The 25,016-nt window shown below is 47.7% G+C and overlaps 1 protein-coding gene and 1 pseudogene across 10 annotated transcripts in view; one reads left to right on the forward strand and one right to left on the reverse strand.

The window, feature by feature from the left end:
* The first annotated feature begins 3,076 nt into the window (after positions 1 to 3,076).
* The window catches only part of CUNH8orf76 (chromosome unknown C8orf76 homolog), a 31,944-nt gene continuing 10,004 nt past the window's right edge, over positions 3,077 to 25,016 (forward strand). For 4 of the 10 annotated variants that reach the window (XM_054691997.1, XM_054691996.1, XM_054691995.1 and 1 more), the window contains exons 1-5: positions 3,077 to 3,196; positions 6,945 to 7,040; positions 7,853 to 7,996; positions 12,675 to 13,126; positions 17,299 to 17,449. In XM_054691997.1, the coding sequence (XP_054547972.1) occupies positions 3,080 to 3,196; positions 6,945 to 7,040; positions 7,853 to 7,996; positions 12,675 to 13,126; positions 17,299 to 17,449 (960 nt within the window). In that variant the 5' untranslated portion in view covers positions 3,077 to 3,079. Of the gene's footprint in view, positions 3,197 to 6,944; positions 7,041 to 7,852; positions 7,997 to 12,674; positions 13,127 to 17,298; positions 17,450 to 18,924; positions 20,645 to 20,677; positions 25,013 to 25,016 lie in introns of those variants that run through there. The other 6 variants (XM_054691993.1, XM_054691999.1, XM_037502072.2 and 3 more) reach the window with 6 other exon arrangements.
* On the reverse strand, positions 8,800 to 8,898 carry LOC119251799 (U6 spliceosomal RNA; annotated as a pseudogene).

A 25,016-nucleotide genomic window follows, 5' to 3' on the forward strand; every position in this document is an offset into this window, starting at 1 on the left:
GAAACCACATTTATAAAAATTTTTTTTTTAACATTTCCTCAACTCTTACTCTACTAACGTGAAAGTCATTTCATTTATTTCACTCCCCATGGACAGACCACAAGGTTGAGGCTGTTATTACATCCATGGTATAGATGAAGAAACTGAGGCTCATAGAGATTCGACACACCTGCTAAGTGCTGGAGGTGTCAAACCCGAATCTTTTCTAGAGCTCTTACCAGGCCTGAACTGTTGCCTCTGTCTTCACAGCCTGTGTCTTCACAGATTTGTTACTGGACAAGTGTTAATCAAGTTGAACAGAAGATTGCAAGTTTGGGGGCCAGGAGAGGATAGACCACTGCAGGTAATTTATGTGTTTCTAGAAACACATAATACCCCTGGCGCTTAGGGGTAGTGTGTCTTTGTGACAGCAGCCTGCCAACAGAGTGAGATGCTTGGAGAAACGGTGCACACTGCACAAGCCCTTTTGGCCTTAGATTTGCTGACCTGAATGAAGGGGCATTAAATTGAGTTTTGTAGATGGAATCAGCAGGGTGGTGCTGGGAGAGGGGCCCACATTCAGTCACACAGCTCAGTTGACAACCAAGTGAGTGAAAGGAAAATAATGGTATCTTGGGTGGTGTCATCTCACCATGCGAAGAAAATGCAAGAAAATTCAGCCAAGAAATTAGTAAGACACCATTCTTGGAATGTTGGATTATTAGACCATGCATTCATTTCCATTGTTTATAACCACTTTTGTAACAAGGCTTGGCCTTCAACTCAATGTTTCTTCTACATCAGTTTGCTCATAAGTTGATTGCTGTTGGCATTGAAAACAATCCACTAATGTCTGCTATCATTTTCCTTGTTGATGTTAATAAGGTTACTCCCAGATTGGACACCTGAGAAGTTCTGGTTTGGGAGTCCTTCCACAGCTCTGCTCCTTTCTCCAACCTGACGATCACCTCAGGCTTGGTCACGCAACACCCCAGTGACACCAGGCTCCTGTAGGTCTCCAGTATCATGTCCCTGTAGCGGGTCCTCTGACCATCATCCAGGTCCTGCCACTCCTCCCAGGTGAAGCTCACAGCCATGTCCTCAAACCATCCTCTCTGAGACACTGACCACATGTGGAGGCCGAGGAAAGGCAGTGCCTGCATTATTTTAATCACTGCCCATTTCACAAACCAGGTCAGGCTGGAGAGGCCTTGCATTCTCAGTTCCAGGCTGGGTGGCTGACTCTGCCTTTGCCCAGACTGGGCACATACCATGCTGCTCCCCTACCCCTCCCCACCCAGAATATGTGGACTAGCAAAGCATACAGTGTAGGACCTAACTGCACAGCCTGAAGTCCCCACAGGATGCCAACTTAGCATTGTGACCTGAATGTCAAATGGACCCAGGAACCTAGTGGGCTGCTGGGATGGAGCAGAGCAGACCAGCTATTTTGGGGAGCCCTTGTAAAGGAAGAGCCTGTCGGCTTTTGGTCTCTCTCCTTTGGAGCTGCTGCAGATGGCAGCTGCCCTCCTTGGCCCCCAATATGAGCAGCAGTAGGGTTCTGGGGCACCCTATCAATCCTTGGACAGCAGGACTTGGTGAGACTTACCCCCAGACCCAGGCTCAGGCCCCAGATCCAGACCTGCTGCAAGCAGCTTCACCTCACCGTTGTTTAGTAACTCCTCCCTCTCCCCTAGAGTTCTCCTTTCATACTGTTAAAATAATTCCTTTTTATGTTTTGCTGCACCACAGCTCTTTTGTTTATAGTTGTGGCAGCAAGTGCATGGACCCAAGAACCAATGAGAGGGGTTCTGATCTGTTCAGAGTCTTTGTACCCTTTGCCCGGTAACAGTCACACAACTAGTGAATAACTGAACCAGGATCAGTTCGCTGTATTGCCTTTTCTGCTTGGAAGTGGTATTTTGGGATTGGGGTAAATATCTCTACCCTCTTGAGATTCCATTATTTCTGAGTGATGATATTTTGGATCCTTTTTTTTCTTTTATTTTCTATAATTTCTAAATTTTTCCTACTACAGACTATTACGTCTCTGAAGGGAAAACAAACTTTTCTTATTGGCCCTTTTGTGGATGAATTCAACAGAAGCTAAAGGAGGAGGCAGTCCTGGTGGAGCCTACCTCTCAATGCTGATGGATTTTGAAACAGTGGGGAGTGGACTGAGTTTGTAGAGTAGAAATTGGGTTGAAGAAAGAAACTTGGAAAACAACTGGTGGAAGAGGCACTGTTGAGAGGAGAAATAGGAGCAATCCCAGGAAAAACTCCTTGTCTGTTACTGGCTGCCTATTCGGGCACATGGTGCTGTGCAATATTGGCTGATATCAACAACCAACTTTCTAGTGTCAGGGAACATCTTGAAAATATAAGATCTGTAGTACATGTTAGTCTTAGAATTCTGGGATTTGTATTTTTTTTTTTTCCTGTAGGCAGAATTAATGCTCCTTGCTGGAGAGCCAAGAATAAATCTCTCTGCCCTTTATGTTACAAATGCGTAAATTACTACCTTGGTTTTTCTTATTGGTGTTGGCCTGTCCCCTCTGGAGACCTATAGGACTATGGACTCATTTTTGTATTTCCCAGCTTTCAGCTATGTGATAATTGACCCTGAGCAAATTACTTAACCTCTCTAAGCACCAATACCTTCATTCGCAAGATGGGAATTAATGTGCCTTTCATAAGTTGTTAGGAAAGGATAAAAAGTGCGAAGGGGGCAGTGAACATTGCATGCACATTGCGCCAGCGGATGATACTGTCAGTGGAGGGGTGGGGGGGGGGGAAGGCACCTAAGAGTTTTAACAGCTCCCCAAGGGTCAGTATTTTTTAATGCTTGTGTTCTGTTCCTCCCCTGAAATGGAGAAGACGAACTGTTCTCTGTCTGGCGAGCTTGTGAGTCAGTTAAAAACCTCAGTTCAACGATCGCTCCCAACCAGCCGGGGGCCAAGTTATTTTTGGCCCCGCCCCGACTACAAGTCCCAGCATGCCGCGCGGCGGGCGTCGGCGGCCCCGCTTCTTCCGGGTTGGCCCGCACGTGGGCGCCGCTCTGGGCGCCGCGCCGGCTCTGTGCTCCTGCGGGGGTCGCGGCATGGAGGCCGGGTGCTGGCTGCTCGGCGGCGACTTCGAAGACTCGGTGTTCGAGGGGAGGCCAGAGCGGCCGGCGGGCCCGCCCCCGTCGCACCGCGCCAAGCGCTGCGAGCCGCAGGTGAGCGCCGGGCGGCGGCCTGGCCCGGCCCCGCGTCGGCTCCCTGCCGAGCCCCTGCCGAGCCCCTTTCCTCGCGGCGCGGCCACCCGCCCCGCGGGCCCCTGCGCCGCCCGCGCCCCCCGGCCTCCGGGGAGCCCGGCTCGCGCTGCCCGGGGCGAGGGCCCCGCGCCGTCGGAGGGGAGCCCTGCGGGCGGCGCTCTCCCTGCTGCTCGGAGGGCGCCCCTCCCGCCGTGCTCTGAGGCCCCCTGTGCCTCGCTCGCGCGCGGCCTTCCGGCGCCACCCGCTTGTCAGAGCTCAGTGTCCGCGGCCCCGCACCCCCTGCAGCCCCTGGCCTGGCCTGCCCTGCACCCCCTGGCCTGCCTTGTACCCCCTGGCTGCCCTGCACCCCCTGACCTGCCCTGCACTGCACCCCCTGGCCTGCCCTGCACCCCTTGGCCTGCGCTGCACCCCCTGGCCAGCCCTGTACCCCCTGGCCTGCACCCCCTGGCCTGCCCTGCACCCCCTGGCTGCCCTGCACCCCCTGGCCTGCCCTGCACCCCCTGGCCTGCCCTGTACCCCCTGGCCTGCCCTGCACCCCCTGGCCTGCCCTGTACCCCCTGGCCTGCCCTGTACCCCCTGGCCTGCCCTGCACCCCCTGGCCTGCCCTGCACCCCCTGGCTGCCCCGCACCCCCTGGCTGCCCCGCACCCCCTGGCTGCCCTGCACCCCCTGGCCTGCCCTGTACCCCCTGGCCTGCCCTGACTTAGTGATGTCCCTTACCTACCTTGACACTCGCTGATGGTCAAAATTGTTCAATTACATCTATTTCTCGAGGCACATCTTAAATGCTGCCTCCTCGAGGAAGGCTTTTCTAATTACTCCCACGCCAGTATTTTAATCTTTGACTCGTTTCCCTTCTTAAATCACTTGTCAGTATCCCATGAAGCTCTTGGAACCAGAGCGGTATGTGACACAGGAGTGGTTCTTTTTTTTTTTTTTTAAAGATTTTATTTATTTATACAAGCACTGGGGTACAGGCTAGAGGCACGGGAGTGTGAGAGAATTCACCAGAGACAGAGCAGAGGGCAGAACAGGCAGAAGGACCGAAGTACTCTGCTGAGGGAGCAGCGGGCGAGACAGGAGAGGTCTGCCACCCCATGTAGGTATCTTCCTGGCTGGCCTGGAATCGAACCGGTGCTGCAGAGGCTGTGGACAGCTCCACAGCGCAGTGCTCAGTCCGGGAGGGCGGATGCTTAATGTTATGCCCTGGGTCCCACCTAGTTATACCTAATAGCAAATCTGTGAATATTTTGAATTAGTTGAATATTACTTTGCATTATTACCTGAGTGTTCTTCTTATCACACCAATAAAAACTACTAGAACTTACTTGTACATGTTTTGTTCCTTTACATGTTTTGTCTCATTTAGTCCTTAAAACCATTGTAGGGCCTCCCCGGTGGCGCAGCGGTTGAGCGCTGGGTTGCGAAGCTGCCTGCGGCCTCTGCGGCGCCGGTTCGATCCCCGGCTGCTCCCCGGCCACCTGAGGAGGGTCCCACATGGCGTGCAGACCTCTCCTGCCGCCCGCTGCTCCCCTCAGCAGTGTACTTCGGTCCTTCTGTCTGCTCTGCTCCCCGCTCTGGCTCTGGTGAATTCTCTCACCCTCCCGCGCTTCTGACTGTACCCAGTGCATGTATAAACAAAACAAACAAGCAAACCAGCAAACAAATAAATAAAGCATGCCTCTATCAAAAAAAAAAAAAAAAAAAAAACCATTGTACTTACAGATGTCAGAAGCTGAATAATCACTGAATTGTATTTTTGTTTTATTTCACTGGCATTTTCTCTTTACTGCAGGCAGTCTTTCAAAGTTATGATTAGAACTTGATCATGTAGATTAAAACTAGGCATGGGCTTGGGAAGTCATGTGGTTCAGCATAAAGCCCTAGTTATGAAATAGGACCCGTGCATTCCAGCCTTGGCTTTTACTACTTCCCTTTCAAGGTGGCAATTCCTTATTATTTGGGGGAAAAAACCTTATCAATTGGCTCACCAACTTATTGTGAAGGTGAAATGAGATAATAGTTGGTCGGTGTGGTATGTGCTATATACTTATAAAATAAAACCCCCAAATCACATGTCTTTAGAATTTGTTTCGTCTATGAAACTGCTTATAAACTCAGAGAGGCCTTATTCAAGTCAGGTTTGGTAGATATAAAACCAGGATTTGGGATTAGAAGATTTCTGTTGTCCCCTCCTGCTTAGATGCTGTGTGGAGCCAGCTCTTTGCCTTATCCACATGCTTAGCCTCTCAGGCCCACAGCTCCTTTCCCCTTTCTCTTAACAGAGAGGAGTATTTGAAGCCACTCATTCCCTGTCCTGCCGTTTCTGTGGGAAAATAAAATCAGTCATTTGAAAACTAATTTTGCTTGATTGTTTCCCAGTAGGATTTAATGAAAATTTGATGGATGTTTGCAGGCCTGCTGTTGGGATTGACTGATCATGGGACACAGTATGTGACTAGAGAGCAGTGGAGCATAGAGAAAACTAGGGGTTCAGTGTGTAGTCTTTGCTGAGTTAGACAGTTCTTAAGGGAGAACAGAGCCAGTGGCCCCTGGCTTCCTCCACTGTGATGGAGAGACGTTACAGTAGATGGCAGGCATCTTTTAGAAATAGAAGCAAACAATTTTGACAAGATAGTGCAACCATCACAAACGTAGTTACAGTTGAGGTCACAGCACTTAACTGGGGATAAACTTCTTTCAGCCTCAGTGTGCTTTACTATGAGTGAAAGGGAGGGTGAGATACTTCTTTGGAGCTGGAAAAACTGACATATGGTGTACTTTTTGTCCACCTGTTTTCTCATCTTAACATTCCTTTACTCAATAATTAAGAAATCTCCATCTCATTTTGCTTCCTATCCATGGAGTTTATTTTTTTAAAAGACTTATTTTTATTTATACAAGAACTGGGGTACAGGCCAGAGGCACTGGAGGGTGAGAGAATTCACCAGAGACAGAGCGGGGAGCAAAACAGGCAGACGGACCAAAAACATTGCAGGCGAGACAGGAGAGGTCTGCCATGCCATGTGGGTATCTCCCCGGCCGGCTGGGAATTGAACCCATGCTGCAGAGGCTGCAGACAGCTTCACAGCACTATGCTCAACCCGCTGCACCACCAGGGAGGCCCTATCCATGGAGTTTAAATCAGGAGAAAAGGGAGTAAAATATTCCACATGAGCATTTCCTCAAATTTTTCTCCAGCAGGTCTTTTGGCATTATATAGCATGGAATTACCTTTCAGCCTTCATTTCTCTTTCCTCTATGCTTAGTTTTATTTTCTGCCTTAACAACATTTTCATAATAGCTCTGTAACGATGATACCTCTCTTTTAAGTCCTTTCCATAGAGTGTTGTCAATCCCTATTCCATCCACTCTAAAATTTCTGTGTAAGGAAACACATCTCATCCTAAAGGACCAGTGGGAACTGTGCTCGGTTCCCAGTCACCACTGCCCCATGTTGAACATGATGTAGCTAAAACCATATGTGCTTCTTTTTTTAGTTGAGAAGTGTCATATTTTTGTGATAATTTTAATAAAAACTGGACCGTCACTAAAATTGTCATTCTTTGTCAGATGTTTTCCCGAGTCTCATCTTGAAGGTATCTTATTTTTTTGAGGTTTAATCAATTACATATGGGAAATTGCTTTCGAATATGAGGCGGAAAAGTATAGCTTCTTTCTCTATAATCTCCTATTTTTACAATTTCTAGTGGTTTGATGAAGACACAGAGAGCAGTGATGATGTTGAAGCTCTCACTATCAAGAAATTCAGAGGGGACCTGGCCTATAGACGACACGAGTATCAGGTAGAATTCAACAGATATGAGATTGGGGTACTGAAATGGCCCAATATTTTTTATATATATATATATATATGCTTAACATATAAAAATGTGTTTTATATATTTCTATACACTTCATATATACATATCACACATATACTATGTATACACCATATATATATATTTATATATACTATATATTTAAATACCAGTGTACTAAGTTAGGAGTGTGCTGTTTGTGAAGATGAATTTACTCTTTTGTGGTATGTTAGAGTCCTAGGTTTCTGTCCTTTTCTCTTTGTTTCCATCTAATTTGCTTTGTTTCTTGTAACTCCATCACTGGGATCTGTGGGTCTGTTTCTCCAACTTCTGTATCCTCATTATGAGGGAGCCTCTAGCACAGGTACCTCATAGTGCCACAGGAGCCAAGCACCCCAAAATGTGTGAGAAAAAGGAGAGCCCTAACAGATACAAGTTGCTTTTCACATAGGTCTCATTTCATTTTCACAACAGATCTGTTGTTCTGCCCCCGAGAAGGTTACACAGTAAGTTAGTGGCAAAATCAGGATTCAAACCTGGGTCTTTTGAATTCAGTACACTCTCCCTGCTATGCTGTGATGTCTTCTGTGGGTGTAGCAGTAATATTCTCCAGCCACTTTTCTGCCCTCTAGAAAAATAGTACTGACTGAAATATGCAAGTCACACTTAGTTTGTTGCAGGGTGATTTATAACATCACTTTCGTCTGGGGAAAAAAATCAAGCCTATAACAACCCCTTTCTCTATTTTCTGCCATTCTTACATTCCTTCTTTTCATTTCCTTTATTATCATGGCCAGAAAGCACTGCAGGAATATTCCAGTATCTCTGAAAAATTGCCATCTAACAATTGTGCCATGAAAAGGGATGTCCAGGAAGGCCAGGCCCGGTGTCTGGTTCACCTGGGAAGGCCTGCAGAGGCACTGGAGATCGCTACAAACCTGGTAAGTGTATTCATTGCTTTATTTTTTCATGCTTTCCTATAGCAAGGATGGTTGAATTGTTTATTTTCTAAAAAAACAGAAAAAGTTTTGCCAGCAGCAAATTCTTCAGGTTTGGGGAAGGAGAAATTTGTCAGCAGTGTAAGAACTTTATTATGATGGGTAATTTGGAGTTCTGAGACATAATCACTTTCTTTAACTTTTTCTTTTCTTTTCTTTTTTTTTTTTTTTTTTTTTGCTTAAAAATTTTCACTGCCTGAAAATCTCATTTGCAAAAGCTTATTCTTGTTAGGAATAGATACTCAGAGTGGAAGACTTATCAGCAATCTGTTTTCTGCTTTAGAATTCTTTCCAGGGCCTCCCCGGTGGCGCAGCGGTTGAGCGCTGGGTTGCGAAGCTGCCCGCAGCCTCTGCAGCGCCGGTTCGATCCCCGGCTGCTCCCCGGCCACCAGAGGAGGGTCCCACATGGCGCGCAGACCTCTCCTGCCGCCCGCTGCTCCCCTCAGCAGTGTACTTCAGTCCTTCTGCCTGTTCTGCTCCCCGCTCTGGCTCTGGTGAATTCTCTCACCCTCCCGCGCTTCTGACTGTACCCAGTGCTTGTATGCATGTATGTATAAATCAATCAATCAATAAAAATAAATAAATTAAAAAAAAATAGTTTTAAAAAAAAAAAAAAAAAAGAATTCTTTCCAGATTTTAGTTTCTACAGTGAACATGTTATTTTTGAAAAACAGACAAAAGTTGCCCTCAAACTACTGATACCTTACTAAGCCACACGTAATAGTCATTTTCATTTTTATTTACTTTGAAATCTGGAGCACTTCATGATTTGCAGGTGGTCCTTGTGCAAGGGCCACGCTAATCTCTGTATCGTTCCAATTTTGGTGTGTGTGCAGCTGGAGCAGGCTCTCATTTTCATTTTTTAATGGAATTTGCAGAATCTTTTTTAAGGCACAAAGAAAGGCAGTTCCTTTGCAATTCTAGATTCTGCTTGTTTTTGTTTCCAGAATAAGGCTTTTTTTGTTTACTTCTATGACTTTTTGGCTTAACTTTTATGTGGAGATTGGTTGTAGTTGAGCAATCCTAGTCTATAGATGACCAGTTTTCTCTCTCTGAGGAATTAATGAGGGTTGAGGTGCTGATCTTGAGCCCAGTAGATCTAGTCCCAACTCAGCTCAACTTAGATTATGCATGCAGCTGAGCTGTCCTCTTCCATCTCCTTTACTAAGAGAAACCCCTACATTTGCTTGCCGGGGGGGTTCACTGCATAGTACTCCAGCCTCTTGCAGTGAGAGGAGACTTTGGCAGTGATTTCTTGAGAGCATGACAACAGCTGTATTTGTTTTCTCTTTCTCCTCAATCCAAAACATAAGGTTCCCTTATTAAAGGAGCATTGGCATGAGCAGGTGACCTGGGGGGATATAACGGTTCATCCTGTCTCCCTGGTCTGCAAACTATTGCAGCTCTGGCCCTTTGAGTACCTTTTTCCAGACCTCAGTTGCCATCTTGGCTTCTGTTCTCTGCCATGGCCTCTCTCCCCCTCACATTTCTCCCACCCTCCCGTGCTCTTTGTCCTCCCTGCTGAGACCTCAGCAGGCAGGGCAGCCCTCCTACATGGTAGGGCCGAGTTAGCTCTGGTTTCTTTGGGCTGTTTCTGTCTGTTGCCCATTCCCAGATGTCAGGTCTCCAGAGCTTGGGTGGCTACAAGGGAGGAGGAAGCCAGTCAGAAGACCACTGTCAAGACTTTGAGAACTCTTTAGTGGCCTCCGGCTCCCTCTGGGGAAGGAATGGGCATCGGAGGCTTGTGGGGCTCACCCCTCTCTTAGGGTCTCTTCACGTGGTCTCATGGGCCCTGCCTCTTTGCGTGTTTTTCCCATTTCCTGGGACTCTGTGTTTTGTTTTTGTTTTATAAATTTCTTCCCTGCTTGTGGACCCTCTTCTCGCACTGCTAGCTCTGGCCCCTTTCTGATTTTTGTCTCAGAGGTTATTGCCGCTCAGGTTTTATAGGCGGGCAAGTCTGTGACTCACACTGAATGTATTAGGCAGCTGGTCCTGGAGTATGAACAGTTTATGCTCACAGCTTCTACTGAAGTTGACTCACCTCTCAATGATTTTTGGGTGAAATTTATAAGAGAACTATTTCTTATATAATTTAAACATTGTCTTATTAGAGTGGCGGCTATGTTTATGTGATAAACTAACTGTGGAAGGAAAACTTCTTTCTGACCATAAGTGACTTTTGGTCTTTCATGCACATCACAAACATTTCTTTTCTTTATTTTTTTAAAAAAAGATTTATTTATGCATACAAGAACCGGGATACAGGCCAGGTACGCGGGAGGGTGAGAGGATTCACCAGAGACAAAGCGGGGAACAGAACAGGCAGACTGAGGAAGTACACTGCTGAGGGGAGCAGCGGGCGGCAGGAGAGGTCTGCTGCACCATATGGGTATCTCCCTGGCCAGCCAGGGATCGAACTTGTGCTGCAATGGCTGTGGATAGCTTCACAGTGCTGTACTTAACCCCTTGTGCCACCAGGGAGGCCCACAAACATTTGTTTTAGTCCTGCCATGTCCGTGTGCCTAGTTTGGGGCTCAAAGCCGAGGAGACAGATGAATGCCCTCCATGCTCTGTACACACCTAGTGTCTAGCACGTGGGTTGGGGGGGGGGTTGGATCCCTCTCAGGTGTCAGCTCTCCGCAGTGCTGGTGCTGGGACCTCCAGCTCTGTTCCCCACCAGCTGTGTGACTTAGGCCCCTTGCCTAACCTCCCTGATCCAGTTCCTTCACTTACAAAGCGGGATACCAATGCAGTCTATTGTAAAGGATTTCCATGTGGATGAAATGAGTAAAGCACTTAGGATAGCACCTGACTGTGCTCAGCACTCAAAGAATGTTAAGTAGCATCATCACCACATTAGAGAAGGAGTTGCGATAGTCTAGGAAAAAAATCACTCGATTCACTTAAGTGGAATTTAATTTCCAGAGCTATTCAGTGGACGTGCTATCAAAACCCTCACATCAAAACCATGACTTGATGTCACAACCTCCACCCCAGCACATACTTGCTTCGTAACATGAAAGTGCTTTAAACACTAGAAAGCACTACTGACTGGGGAGAGAAGAGAGGTAGACTTGTCAGATGTCTGTACTTGTTGCTTTATTATAAATAAAAACAAGAAACTGTATTACTCCAGTTATTAAACATCGGTTATGTCTGAGGTTGTACTGGGAACTCCACATTCAACAAAAATCTTTCTGGAGCTTGTAGTGCAGGCAGCAGCAGGGCAGGGTGGACAAAGGAGAGCCCAGAGCCCTCAGTGTCTTTTTCAGGCTTTTAATGATCTTTCTGCACCATTTGTAGTGAGGCAACCAGGTGCAGGGCAGGCAGGGAGGCCTCCTGGTCTCTGGTGAATCTTTATTCTTTGGGCTTTCTCTGACATTCTCTCGTGGTCTCTCCACCGCTGTCCACACTCTCTGCTGCATTCCATCCTCTGTGATGCACTCCATCCTCATATGCCTGCCCTCCTACGCACAAGTGTGCCCATCACACATGCCCACACCATACTCCAGGTGTCCACCCTCAGGCATGTGCACCCGAGCCTCGCTCCCTAGCGCCTCCTGCATTCAAGGTCGTGGTGGGTGCCACAGAGGCCAACAGTGCAAACTGAGCAATCTTCATTTACCCTACAGAGCTTAACGGTGTGTGGGAGGCAAGAACATTAAACAATAGAATAATAAACCAGATAAGCGCTGTCACTGGGAAGGTCCACTGTGGCCAGATAAGTCCTTTCACTCGCTATATGAATATTTAGAATCCTCCACAAGCTTCCACTTCTCTCTGCCAGCTGCTTCAGGCAGCAGACAGGTAGTTTTACTTGTTTCTTCCTTGGTATACTTCATATGGGAGCTTGATCTGGATACTAGAAGGCCAGTTCTTCCTGAGATTTGAAATCAACCAAGAGATGATTTTAATTTGTCATCTGCTCTCCACAGACTTTAACTTAGAAAAAAGAAGCCTGTTTTCCCTCCCCCCACCGGGCTCTTGCCATATGGCAAGTTAGGCAAGAGGTAGTGGAAAAGATTTTTTTGATCAGAAAGAAACCAAGCAACTCCTTCTGGCCAAAAACAATTGGCCTTGGTAATCGTTACCAGGGAAGACATTTGGATTCAATTATGATGGATCGTGAAACAGAGCTGCAGGGCTATCCAGGCCAAGCCAAGTCAATTTTGGAAGTAGAGAACACTCGAATTCTCAAGAAAATTTCATTTTGGATTTTTAGAAAAGCCTGGAACATTAAGATGGAACCATTAGCCCAGGGTATAAAAAAGTTGACTCGAATCTTTCAGCTGAAGACAATAAAGATTATGTTAAGATTTGAAAATAAATTGACATTCATGTTTTTGGTGAACTTTTCCAGACCGTTGTCATGTGAGTTTTGTTTCCGTTGTGACATGAGGAGGGCCGGGAATGACTGGTGATTCTTTTGCTGGGTGATTATTTTTCAAGGTTTATGGTTTCAAACTAAGAGCTATTGAAAAATACCAAGTCCATGCTACTGAGAAGTGGCCGAAAGACCCTTCTGATTTATAACCTGCACAAACTGGATTTCCAGACACCATCATTTTTACCAGGAAAATGTTCTGCCATTCAAAGTTCTTAACCCTGTTTTCCTCCTCAGGAAAGCAAAGCAACCAATACCGACCATCTGACCGCTGTGCTGTACCTCCAGATTGCAATTTGTTCAAGTTTGCAAAACTTGGAGACAACAATTTTCTGCCTACAGAAACTAATTTCTTTGCATCCTTTCAATCCTTGGAACTGGGGCCAGTTGGCAGAGGCGTACCTGAAGCTGGGGCTGGCTCTCTCGGCTTCCTTTGCATCATCTCGGGATAGTTTTGCCTTCAGTGACAAAACGAGCAAGTCTTCCTTTCCACACTCAGGAAAAGACTGTCTGTCATGTTTCCCTGAGATGTTGCCTGCAAGCTCTGTGTTTTCTGTGGAGGCAAGCAGCACTAACAACCACAAGAATGAAGAAGCTCTTACAAGCACTCAAAATGGCAGGGCAGAAAAGAGAGAAGTGTTGCTGCTGGAGACGCAGGTGAATGCGTGTGCCTCGTTTATCCGGACCAGGTAAACTCAGAGCAGAGTCTCCCTGATCTGATTGTGGAGATTTTAAACCACAGAAAGTTCTAGGCAAGACACTTGGCATATGTTTTTCAGATTTTTTTCCGTGGTCTCCATGGAATCCGTTGTGTCCTTTGGTATGTGAGATTTGGAAACAAACCTTTATTTGCTCAGAATACACTGGTATCATTGACCTAGATACAGTGTTAAAATTGGAAAACATTAAAATTAGCAAAAGAAAATTAAATGTATAAAATTGACAGAGGGAGGAAGAGGTATTTTAAGCATGGAGTTTTTTACTTCTGTGTTCCACAGAAAATCCACTAAAGAAGAACATCTTTTGCGTTTGAATCACTAATAAGGTGAATAAAAAATTAATGCTTAATTCACTTTACAAGAATTCCCAAAGTTTAGGGATTCCAAATACTTTGAACCCATAAAGTATGAGTCTAAGGGAAAAGTGAGAATATTAATTTTTGTAATTTATGTCAAAAATAGTCTCTTAGGACTCCAGTGATACCAAAGAAAATATTTTGTTTTTAACTTTGGAGGATTGAAGGAAGATTGATTAACAGTAAAGCTTGCTTAGAAGTGGCATCTGTTTGGCAGATTTTAAACTATATTGGCTGATGTTTATTTAGCATTGACTTTGTCACTTTAATTCCTAAGTATGTCGAATAACTGTGCCAGGCGCATACCGCTTGCAAAGATTATAAAGATCAGTTTTAAAAAAGAGTCCCTTTCCTGACACTACTCAGGGGTTGAGGAGAATCTCTGTGTGGCCAGGAGCTGGCACTGAGCAGCAGCTTCAGTGTGGGGGCTGCCTGCTGTGGCAGGAGGGAGGAAGCCAGCGGGAGTGCCGCGGCCGCTGCTGGTCCTGGAGGAGCACCATCGGTTCTCCTAGATAAACGTGCGCTAGAAGCTTTGTCTGCCTTTCGTTTTAACCCTCCTTGCTCTCTGGGGTGGGTCCTGGGACCCCACTGTGTAGACTGGGGAGCCGTTTAGCATCGTCCCCAGAGTGGTATGACCATAAAGTGCTCTGGGTGGGGCCCAGGTCTCTGATTCCAGAACAGGTGTCTTTCCGATCTCACTGAGTCCATGTGATTTTCCCCAGTGGGTCCCATCCTGCCGCGGGGAGAGCACAGCCCAAGGGACACGGGGCCTGGTGCAGCGCGAGCAGCACTGGGGGGTTGGGGCACAGGGAACAGCTGTAGCCCATGAGGCCAGGGTGGCGTGGGAAGCAGGAGGCAGGACTTGGAGTCAGAGCTCATTTTAAGGAACCTGATAAATTGCTGTCGTGGAGCAAATGAGCCTGGACTCATCTGCCTGCTAGCTGTGTCCTTCCACGAATACTGCAACTCTGTGATCTTCAAATGGAGAAGTAGGGAAAATGCCTGCTCGTGCGTGGGGTGGTGAGGATTAGAGTGTGTGCGGCACTTCTAGTGCGCAGTTACTTGGCAAATGTTAGCTTTTAGTGTTCCTGTGGTTTTAGTTTTTATTAGCACAAGAAGTTAAATGTCACCTTAAAGAGTTTGATTCTTATGCTGAAGGCCTGAGGAGTATTTGAAGGTTTTAGATCTTGAAGTGGTGTGATAAGAACTGGGATTTCTAGAGAGATCCGGTGGCTGGGCGGATGTGTTAGAAGGAGGTTGGCGCTGGGGATATCATGATGAGGTGGTGGGCTAACGGGTGGATGGTGATGGGTCCTGAGCATGGATAGGACAGTATAGTGGAAAGAAGACACGGGTGTCACTGCAGGAGGGACTGGACGCGAGTGTGTGGGGAGGGAGGATGCGGGCGTCCCGGAAAACCTCTAGAGCCTGCCTTGGGAGCATGGCGGTGTCTTCAGATGTGAGGGGAGGGCAAAGCAGACTTGGGGTGGAAGTAATGATCTGGGTTCCTTGTGCTGAGATCAGCTGCCTGTCAGACATCCCGCTGGAGCTTCCCATGGGTAGGAGTTGGGCTCAGAGTAAGGGAGAGAGAGATTGACGCGTTTCCGGAGAGATTCAGCAGTGAGATGGTAACGGGGAGTCAGCTGGGATCAATTCTTTGAGGAGTACTTGGAAGCTATGTGGAGGGTAAATGAAGATGATCAGACTTTTACACCACTGGCTTCTGCAGCTATCACCTGTGGCCTTGATCTTGTTAATGTCGAAGGCTCGTGGGTGTGGGGCACGCATGCCTGATTGTGGACAGCTGAGATGGGTGTGTGTGTGCATGTGCAAGTGTGCACACCTGTGCCTAGGAGGGAGGGACTAAAAGGGAGGTGTCTCAATTTGCTATCTCCCTGCTGGCTGGTTTTCCCTGCTTACCATTAAAAACCTGTGACAATAATGCCAAGGGCTCCAAAATTCTCCTTCAAATTGCTAGAACTGATGGTGAAACTACCTGGCCTGGGGTGGTTGCAAAGCACCACAGAATTATTGACCTTCAAGAGGTCAACCTAGTAGTGATGGGATGACGAGGCAGATTGCACAGGGTGGAGGAGCGAGTAGACACTGAAGAGGAGCAAGTATAAGTGGTATTTTTAAGATTTATTTATGCATTCAAGAACTGGGGTACAGGCCAGAGGTACTGGGGTGACTCACCGGAGACAGAATGGGGAGCAGAACAGGGAGATTTACTGAAATATGCTGCTGAGGGGAGCAGCGGGTGAGTCAGGAGAGGTCTGCTGCACTCTGTGGGTAGCTCCCTGGCTGGGGATCGAACTTGTGCTGCAGTGGCTGCGGATGGCTTCATAGTGCTGACACCCCTTGTGCCACCAGGGAGGCCCCATAAGTGGTATTTTCAAGTCATTTCAGGAGCAAGAGGGAGAATGCAAGTACCTTAAAAGGGTCAGAGGATGTAACTGCTTCCGGAGGCCCTGCAGGTAACGTGAACAGGTGAGGGAGCTGGTCCATGACCTCCTTCGTGCGAATCAGGTCATATAAGGAGGTTCACCAGTGGCTTGGCACATAAGTTCCACATTTCTTTCCCTGGCCCTCAGGTCTGATGTGAGTCGGCCCCGCCTTTGCCTCATTTACCACAGGGTTTTCTCCCCGGCTGTGTTCTGGCCACCGGATCATCCTGATTTTCGACCACATCAAGCTAGTTCTGGGTTGAGCCTCCTTCCTCCTGCCAAGCCTCTTCTCCCTTATATTCTGTGGCTGGCTCCTTCCCAGTTAGGTCTTAGCGCCAGAGGAATCTCAGAAAAGCCTTCCTTTACTGTCCGGCTGGTCTTGTCCGTGTGTTATCTCACTTGGGATCTCCCATTCCATGAAGCCGGTTCCACTCGCCAGTATCTGCCCGCTCTAAGGGTGGTGAATGAGAGGAAGGAGGGCTGAGTGCTCCGGGCACAGCAGCAGGGGCCCGGGGGCCTTAGGGACGCTGGGAAGATGTACACGCTCAGTATTTTAAAAAACCACAAGGATGTGGAAGAAAAAGAAACATAATGGACAAACAAAACAAACTCTTAGATTCAGAACAGATTTGTGTTTCCCAGCAGGGAATGGGGCTGGTGGGTGGGTGCAGTGAACAAAGGGGTTATTGTGTGGTGGTGGATGGAAACTGCCCTTCCGGAGGTGGTCTCCACCCGGTGTCTGCAGATGTCGAGTTCCAACACTGCACACCGGAAGCGTACGGGGTGCTGTGACCCAGTCTTCCGTGTATGTACATTTAATGAAGGTGGGACGCATGTGGGGAGGACAGGGGTGGGAAGAAAAGAGGAGGAGACGATCATGAGGGGAGGTTAGTGGTGAGGCATTTGTGGCCATGGGGGTCCTGCAAGGTGTGGCCCTGCTCTGGGTAACGGGTGTGTGCTAGGGAACCCGACCAGTCCCTCAGGCCGAGTTGCTCTGAGTCCGAGAGAAGCATGGGTCACCTACTTGGAAGGAGCACATCGCAGCACTCCTGGGGAGGAGTCTGTGACTGGGAGCTTGCTCTTCTGCCTCTTGCTTTCCATCACTTGACTTTTACAGGAGGCTCTTGTGAGGCAGGAAGCCCTTTGGAGTTTTTGCTCTCTAAAGATTTCTTCGAGAAACTCCAGTCTGTTCATTTTAGAAGCGATGCCTCTCCAGTATAAAGTGGGGCAATTTGGGATTCACAGGAGGGGGCACATTTGGGTAGGCAGGTGGGATGGCATCAGCTGAACACCCTTGAGGAGTCTCCTCGCCACTGACCTTTATGCGGGGTCTGCACAGGGCACCTCTGTTTTTCAGGCTTTTGCTTCAGCTCATCCAGTCTCAGCAAACATCCTTTGCTCTGGAGAGGAACTTGAGGACTCAGCGGGAAATTGAAGATAAAATGAAAGAGTTCAGCTTCAAAGAAGATGCTTTGCAGTTGATAGCTGAGGTGAGTGAGTCCCCTCAGGTTTATGCGAAATGAAGCATTGTAGATGTTTTTCCTGGCTCCAGTGCCATTTTTTAAAAGACGGGGCCAAATCTCATGATCTGAAGGACTGTCTCCCTCCTTTATGTGCCTTTGATCACTTAATCCCCCCAAGCAGCCTTTGTCACCCGCCTCTCACAGGGGCTGGAAGCCAGGAGCTGACTTGGCTTCACTTGTCGGAGCTCGTCAGGACGGGCTAGAACAGCAGCAATGCCCCAGAGTTGCTTTCTGGCTTCTGGCTGGAAGGCAGACACGTCTCTTTCATCTTATCCCTCTTTTTGTCCCCGTAACCGCCTAGAGCACAGGCAGAGCTGGGATGGGGCTCAGAGAGAGGAGTGACTGGTCTTGGGTCAGATTTCAAGCAGCAGAGCTGGACTGGAACCCAGGTTTCCAGCTACAAGTCAGTTTCCTTCTCTACCCTGTTACTACATGGATGTCTGCAGGGAAATTCAAATGTCAGAATTTTTACTAGCTTTTCAAAAAACATGCTGATGAAATTTCTTAAGATGGCTTTGGAGATTGTGCACGTATTTCAGCTACTCATGCTTGTTCCTTTCAGTGGGTCATTGCAAGTTGACAGCTCAGGAACTTTCCCATGAGAAGAGCTCTCCATGAGTCCTGGCCTGGTCTTTCCTTTGGGAAGTGCTTATGGCTTTTTAGAGGGGCAAGGGGCTTTCTGCCCACACTAGGTGCTTGAAATGGCAGGAGGACATGGAGCAGGTTCTCTATGATCCGAGCAGACGGAGTAAAGGAGGAGAGAGTCCTCGAGCTCTCAGCGGCTTTTCAGGCTTTTATTGGGATTTACCAGATACATGGCAGGCAGGGATGCTGAGGGGCTGGGAGGCTGGCAGGCCTCCCAGCCCCTAACAGGTCTTCATTCTCTCTGGGTTCTCTGGCCTTCTCTCACGTTCTCTCAGCTTCTCTGCTCTTCTCGTGGTTCTCCTGGCGTCCCCATGATGCCACCCCCATAAGCGCAGTCTCTCAGCCCAGGTGTACCCATTTACACATGCCCACACCGTACACCAGGTGCCCACCATCAGACATGCATTCAGGACCACAGGGTTCCGTCATCTATCCTGATGGCAGGAGGGCAGAAAAGCCTGATGCTTTACTTACCCTCCAGTGCTCTCTCCTCTCTCCTTGCCTGGGCCACACGCTCTTCTCCAGGAGCCTTTTTCATCCCTGACAAGTTGTCTCAAACATCTTTGTATCCTCCATACTCAGCACATCATTTAATTGATGGGATAGTAATTCTCACCTGGAGGATGCAGCTTGTGGTCTGTAGCCTTTGCGGAGCTATCATTTCCTCGGGCCTCTGGTGAACATCCAGCAGGTGTTCAGAACTTACTTTAAGAAATCAGTGTATGCACTTGTCATTTTCAGAATAGCGTATCAGAAATGGAATCACTAAGTCTCTGGACACTGTATTTATTTTTTAGTGTAATGGACACGTTAAAGCCTCGAAGCACATTTCCAAGTTGTCATTCAGAAAGATCGCTCAGTACCTGTTCTCCAGCAGAGTATAAGAACACTGACTCTCCTGCTCCAAATCCTAGCTGTTAGCTTGAACCATGTGAAATTGTCAACATTCAGGCATTTTGATCTATAAAAACAAGAACTTTGGATTAATGAACTTAATATTATTACTTTTTGAAATCTGTAATTTGTTTGGTAAGAGTGCCCCTTTTTAGTACTGCTGTTTATTGGGTTAGTATTAAGATGGACAATTTTTTGGTATGTTTATTGGCCATTTATATTTTGTGAAATCCCTAGTCATGCTTTTTTCTTTATTACCCTATTGCTATGTTTCTGTTTTATTTTTGAGAGCTCTGTCTATATTAGAATTACTAACCTTTTATATGTTGAAATATTTTCTGGAGTTTTTGGCATTCTTTGAAATTTTTATGTGGTCAGATATTTTTGCAGATTTTTTGATACCTGTGAATGATGTACTTGTCTGTACCTCTTGTTGAAATATTGCTTTGTTTGGATATTAATATTATTCAGTTTAAAAATTTTTTAAAAACAACTTTCTTGGTGTTATTTCCCAGATTTTTTACTAAAGTGGGAAGTCACCAATGATAAGACACATCACTATTTGATGAGCCACTAATAGAAAATAAGATGCCATGTACATCAGGACATATCATTGGTTATAAGATGCATCTTGATTTTAGAAATGTGAAAATATGAAAACAGAAGGTGTCCTAGGGTTGATGAGATACCATGCTTAATAAGTGTTGATGGTTAAGCTATTCATCTCATCAACTCTTGCCGCAACTATATGTAGTCTTGAATATTTAACCAGTGGAGTCTGTTCTTTGAGTGTGCTTCTAGCCCATCACCATTTGATATTCGTGAACACACGGGGCCTCAGGATTTGCAGGAAACTTGGTGATCATCTAGTCCAAGTCTCTTGTGACTTAAATTCCCTCACAACATTCCTGCCATGTCACTCCCTAACTTTTGATGGCAAACAATATGAACTCTCTGCGGTCTAGATTTTAGGTTAGTGTCCTTACCCATTCTCTTAGAGTGGGTGCAGTTGTAAGTGTTCTCCGATTTTGTTGAGTGACTTGTCAGAGAAATTAGCACAGCTCATGGACCTGAGTCGGACCAGTAGGGGGCAGTGTTGTGCCTTCAGCAGCAGGGGTGCTGTTTGAGAACCTGAGGTTTTGCTGTGGTAACATTTCTAGAGGGATGGAGTCTCTCCCTGGGGCAGGAAAGGGCAGGCCCTGCTACTTACTGCTCACCTCTTTGCTGCCTTTGGCGTCTTTGGAGAACTTCTAAGCTAAAGAGTCTGCCTACACAGAGCAGCAGTTCAGTTCTACCCAGTTCTGTTCTTCAGTTGTTTGAGAAGGAGGGAGAAACCCTCACAGTTGCCTCCTTGCTCACAGCAGATGGTCTTGGGCAGACTGGGCACTGGTGGTCAGCTGAATGTCCTGCTGCCATGTTAATGCCTCAGTGATCCTTTCAGGGAAGAGGGGAGACAGAGGACATCTCACATGGGGTCCCTGGGCAGCAGCTTCTGAGCAGACAGACACCTTTCCCCTGTGTTGGAATCTCTGGCTTCTGACATGGTTTCAGCTTTTGTATGAAAACCTTTGCACTTGATAAACAGCATCGTCTTCCATGACATTCTGCTGACTCTTTTTATTGGGATAGTTGTTTTTTTTTCCCCTCCTGCCACAGGTTATGGGGGAAGATATCGTCCCAGAAAAAAAAAAAGATGAGACTCACACGGAGGTGAAGTGCATTGGCTCTGCAGCTCTGGCTGCCTTGGTGATTGCATCTTCGAAAGAATTTGAAGACAAATGGTTCGGAAAGATAAAAGAGCACTTCTGCCCTCTTGAAAGTCAGCTCCGTACAGAGACTCAGGTCTTGGCTTCACGGTCCCTATAAAAACAAAACATCTTGCCCTGTATTAATTGTCCTTGTTTACTTCAGACAGGATTCACTGCCAATCATGGAATATGGTGAATTACAAATGATTTTTTATGTTTTATAGAAATGGCTTCTGTCCCAGATTATTTCTACTGTATTCAGTTTCTTGATTTTTTGTTTTCTTTTTGGATTTTTGCCATCACTTGTGGGTACTGTATCTTACCTCTTAGAAAATATCTGTTGAGGAATTTTATAGAAGAGATTTTCAGGATTTTATAATCTTTTTAAAAGCTACTTCATTGTAACCAGCATGGCAAGACCACATTGTCTAGATGATTCATCAGAAATGACCAGGATTGCTGAAATGTGATCGTAAGCCGTTTCTAAGAAGGGATTTCTAAGATCCGGATCTGTGAGGGCTCAGGTTTCCCTAGCCAGGAGGCTAACCTGTCAGTTCAAGGGTGCTGGCAGGAGACAGAAGATGCCAGGACCACGACAAAGGACTTGATTTATTCCTCATAGCCCAGCAAACAGGATAGGGGCGAGGCACATGGGCCTGAGCGAGTGACAGCACACACAGTAGGTCGGTGACAGGAGAGGGCCTGAGCCTGGGAAACTCAAGCTTTCATTGCAGGCCCGTGGGCTGTCAGCGCACCGGCCTTGTGCTCCAGAAGGAGGCAATCTCTCCTCCTCCAAGGCTGTTAGCTGTGCAGACAACCTTGAAAACATCGTCTGGGACAGAGGGCAGACGGGCAGAGACCCGGGGAGCACCGGCTCACAGGGCGAGCAGCCTCTCCGTTCAGCCCCACAAACTGCAGTCCCAGTCTGTACACCTTCACGTGTAAAGCGCCACTCTGGAAGAGCGCCCTCACGAGGAGTGGAATTTCACAACAAACCAAAAATGTCATCGAATGTCGTGCCACACAACTCTTACTTGCTTTTTCTCTGCACAGGGTAGAGAATTCCAGCCCTGGGCAGAGATGCCCGGGACGTCCCCCCACTTTGCCTGCTCATTCCGTGTTTCCCAGGCCCCTTCCCCAGACTGGCAGAGGCCTGGTCTGGTTCACGTGTGGACTCCTTTTAGGAAGGGCGAGTGATCTTGACGAGCAATTGCAAGTTTAGTCATTTAATCTCCCATGTGAAGCCTTGTAGGATTAATAGACATTCCAGTGTCTAGGAACTGTTAACAATGGGGAGACTCCCTCAGCAGCTCTCCACCACCCTCCATCCATGGAGTCAGTCGCAGTCACTCCTGTGTGCTACCTCCTGTGGCTACGGTGGATGCCCGGGTATCGGCTGGTTGAGGGTGGCCCTGGGGCTGAAGCCCCACCTGGCGCACAGCTGGCCACACTCCTCACCATGTAGCCTTTGGCTCCCTTGGGCTTCGTCTTGCCCCAGAACCTGGGGGTGTCCATAACATTCCCCTTTAGGCCTTCACATCGGCCACTCAGTCGGGAGCCTCTCCCCACCCCCACCATGTGGCTAAATGACAGTCAGCTTTCATGTCGCCCCTTAGTTTTGACCTTTCGGGGTCGTGGTCCTCACAGGTTGTGGCTGGTCTCACTCTTGTGTTCTTCTCTCCCATGCGGGCCCTTACTACTCTCATGTCATCTCTCCGCTGCATAAAATCAGAAACTAGGACTGTTTCATATTTGTGCCCACACAATGTCTGGCACCCCACTAAACATTTGTTGAAAAGAATTACTGAATTAACCAGCCAGCATCTTACTTTGCGCTAAAGGTTAATACCCCAGAGGTCCCACACTTGAACCCAAGCACCCTATTTCTCTTCCTATAACCAAACCCCCTTCCTCTTGTTCCTCTCAGCTTCCTAGAAATGCCCTTTTCTCCTCTAGCCTCTCTCGGCTGCCTGTCTCCATCCCAGACCCCTTGCCAGCTTGGCCCACGCCATTCTCCGGCCTTGCTGCCCGGATGCACGTCAGCCGCCTGAGTGGCTCCCTGATCTGCTCACCCCCCCCCCACCTCCTGCTCACACCCCTGGCAGCAGTGTGCCCCTGCGTGTGGGACCCAGCCTCCCCCACTCCGGGGCCTGGGCGGTAGGTGATGAAGGGCGGGAGAGGGCACACAGGAAGACAGGGCACTTCTGGGTTTCGTCACACGAGTCATCTTGATCATTTCCAGCACAGATGGCGAATATAATTAATTGAGCAATGACTGTACCAAAGAAAATTCTTAAGCCTGCCTATGGAGACACCCCCACCCTCCTGTCAATGAGTGATTCACTCAGAAGGTGAGCGAATGTCAAGCACAGATGTGACTGCTGGCTCTCGGCTGGCCCCGGCGGGAGTGCGGAGGGAGGCGTCCCCGGGGAAATTCCTGCCTTTATGCTCTGGGAAGGCCTGTCTTTGGCCTTTCTCCCACAGGGGAGTCTGCCGCTCTTGGAACTGGCGAAAGCCCTCCGTCCTTCACACTGTTACACACTGCAACCTCACCCTGAGGCCAAGGGATTGAGGAAATCAAAGTGGGATCTCAGAGTCCTTCAGGGGTTTCCCAGGCCCTTCGTGGGGCCCTGGCCTGCTCCTCCCCAGCTCCTCCCCCTCTGGGTTTTGTGCCCATTCTCGTTTCCTCTCAGGTGCTAGAACTCTTCAGGCTTCTTTCCACCCAAGCCCTTTCCCCATCCAGGTACCTCTTGGAATAGTCTGAAATCTTCCACCCCCCCATAGACGTCTGCTGGCTGTCAGTTCAGAGGTCACTCAGACAACGTGTTCCTGACCCCAGACTTGCTCAGGCCTCCCTTTAAAATGTCTTAATACCTGTGTCTTTTTTTTTTTTTTCCCTATTGGAATTTTTTTCAAAAAGTTTTTGATTTTTTTCATAGAACAGGGGTGTAGGCTAGTGGTGTGGGGGGTGAGAAGACTCACCAGAGACATAGTAGGGAGAAAAACAGGCAGATCTATTGAAATACACTGCTAAGGGGAGCAGTGGGTGAGACGGAAGAGGTCTGTGCCATATGTGCCTGGCCAGGGATCGAACTCAGGCAATAGTGGTGACAGTGCTGAGATGTAACCCCTAGGCCACCAGGGAGGCCCTGGAATTTCTTTTTTTTTAAATAGAGATGACATTGGTCATCTGTGCAACAACACTGTGATGCAGAGGTAGAGGTCACACCCCCCCAGGTGTTTGTTACAATACCACACTCACCACCAGGGCTCCATAGTCCCTAGGGTCCCCCCACATTCCCCTCACCACCACCCCCCCCCCCAGAAACCTCTATTTTATATTCATATTTCTAGGATTTGTTTTTTTGGTTTTGTCGGTGCCTACATTTTGTTTCTCTATAGTCCACATATGTGCAAAACCGTCTGGTGTTTGTCTTTTTCCTTCTGACTTATTTCACTTGACGTTAACGCCTCCAGCTCCATCCATGTTGTCACAGATGGCATCAGTTCACCTTTTTTGATTGCCAGTAGTATTCCATTGTGTACATAAATCACATCATTCTGATCCACTCATCTGTCCTTGGGCACAGAGGTTGTTTCCGCAACTTGGCTGTTGTAAATAGTGCTGCAATGAACGCAGGAGTGCATCTGTCCCTCCAGAGTAGTGTTGATGCATTCTTCAGCTAGAGGCCTAGGAGTGAAAACCTGGGTCATAGGGTAGATCTGCTTTTAACATTTTGAGGAACTTCCCTAGATTTTCCGTAAGGGCTGGGCCTGTCGACATTCCCACCAGCAGTGTACCAGGTTGCCTTTTCCTCCATGTCCTTATCCACGTCCTCATCTTTTGGATACAGGTGCAAGGTGTTACCTCATTGTGGTACAAAATGTTTGCTGGTGTAATCAAATGAATTCTCCTGCTTGGTCTCAGGCTGCCTTGAGTTTGGCCCTTTCTGGTGGAGCTGGGCTCCATGGACATGCCAGGCCTCCCCAGGCCTCAGGCTCCAGTAGGGAAGCCTGACCTGGTGAACCAGCAGCTGTGGGTCTGTCCCTACACAGCCCCCCTGCCATTGCCAAAGCTGCCCCTGCCACCTGTGCGGCCCCACGTCTCCACAGAGATGTGCTGTATTTCAGAAACATCCTGGACAGAAACAAATCCAAGTCCACTGCTTACTAAAAAGATGGTTTAAATAGTACCTTTCTAGGGCTTCTGAGATTTCACCTACAAAGTAGTTTACATTCTACTTTCC

This window comes from Talpa occidentalis, unplaced genomic scaffold, assembly GCF_014898055.3.
Source record: "Talpa occidentalis isolate TD23 unplaced genomic scaffold, MPIMG_talOcc4v2.1, whole genome shotgun sequence".
Lineage (NCBI taxonomy): Eukaryota > Metazoa > Chordata > Mammalia > Eulipotyphla > Talpidae > Talpa > Talpa occidentalis.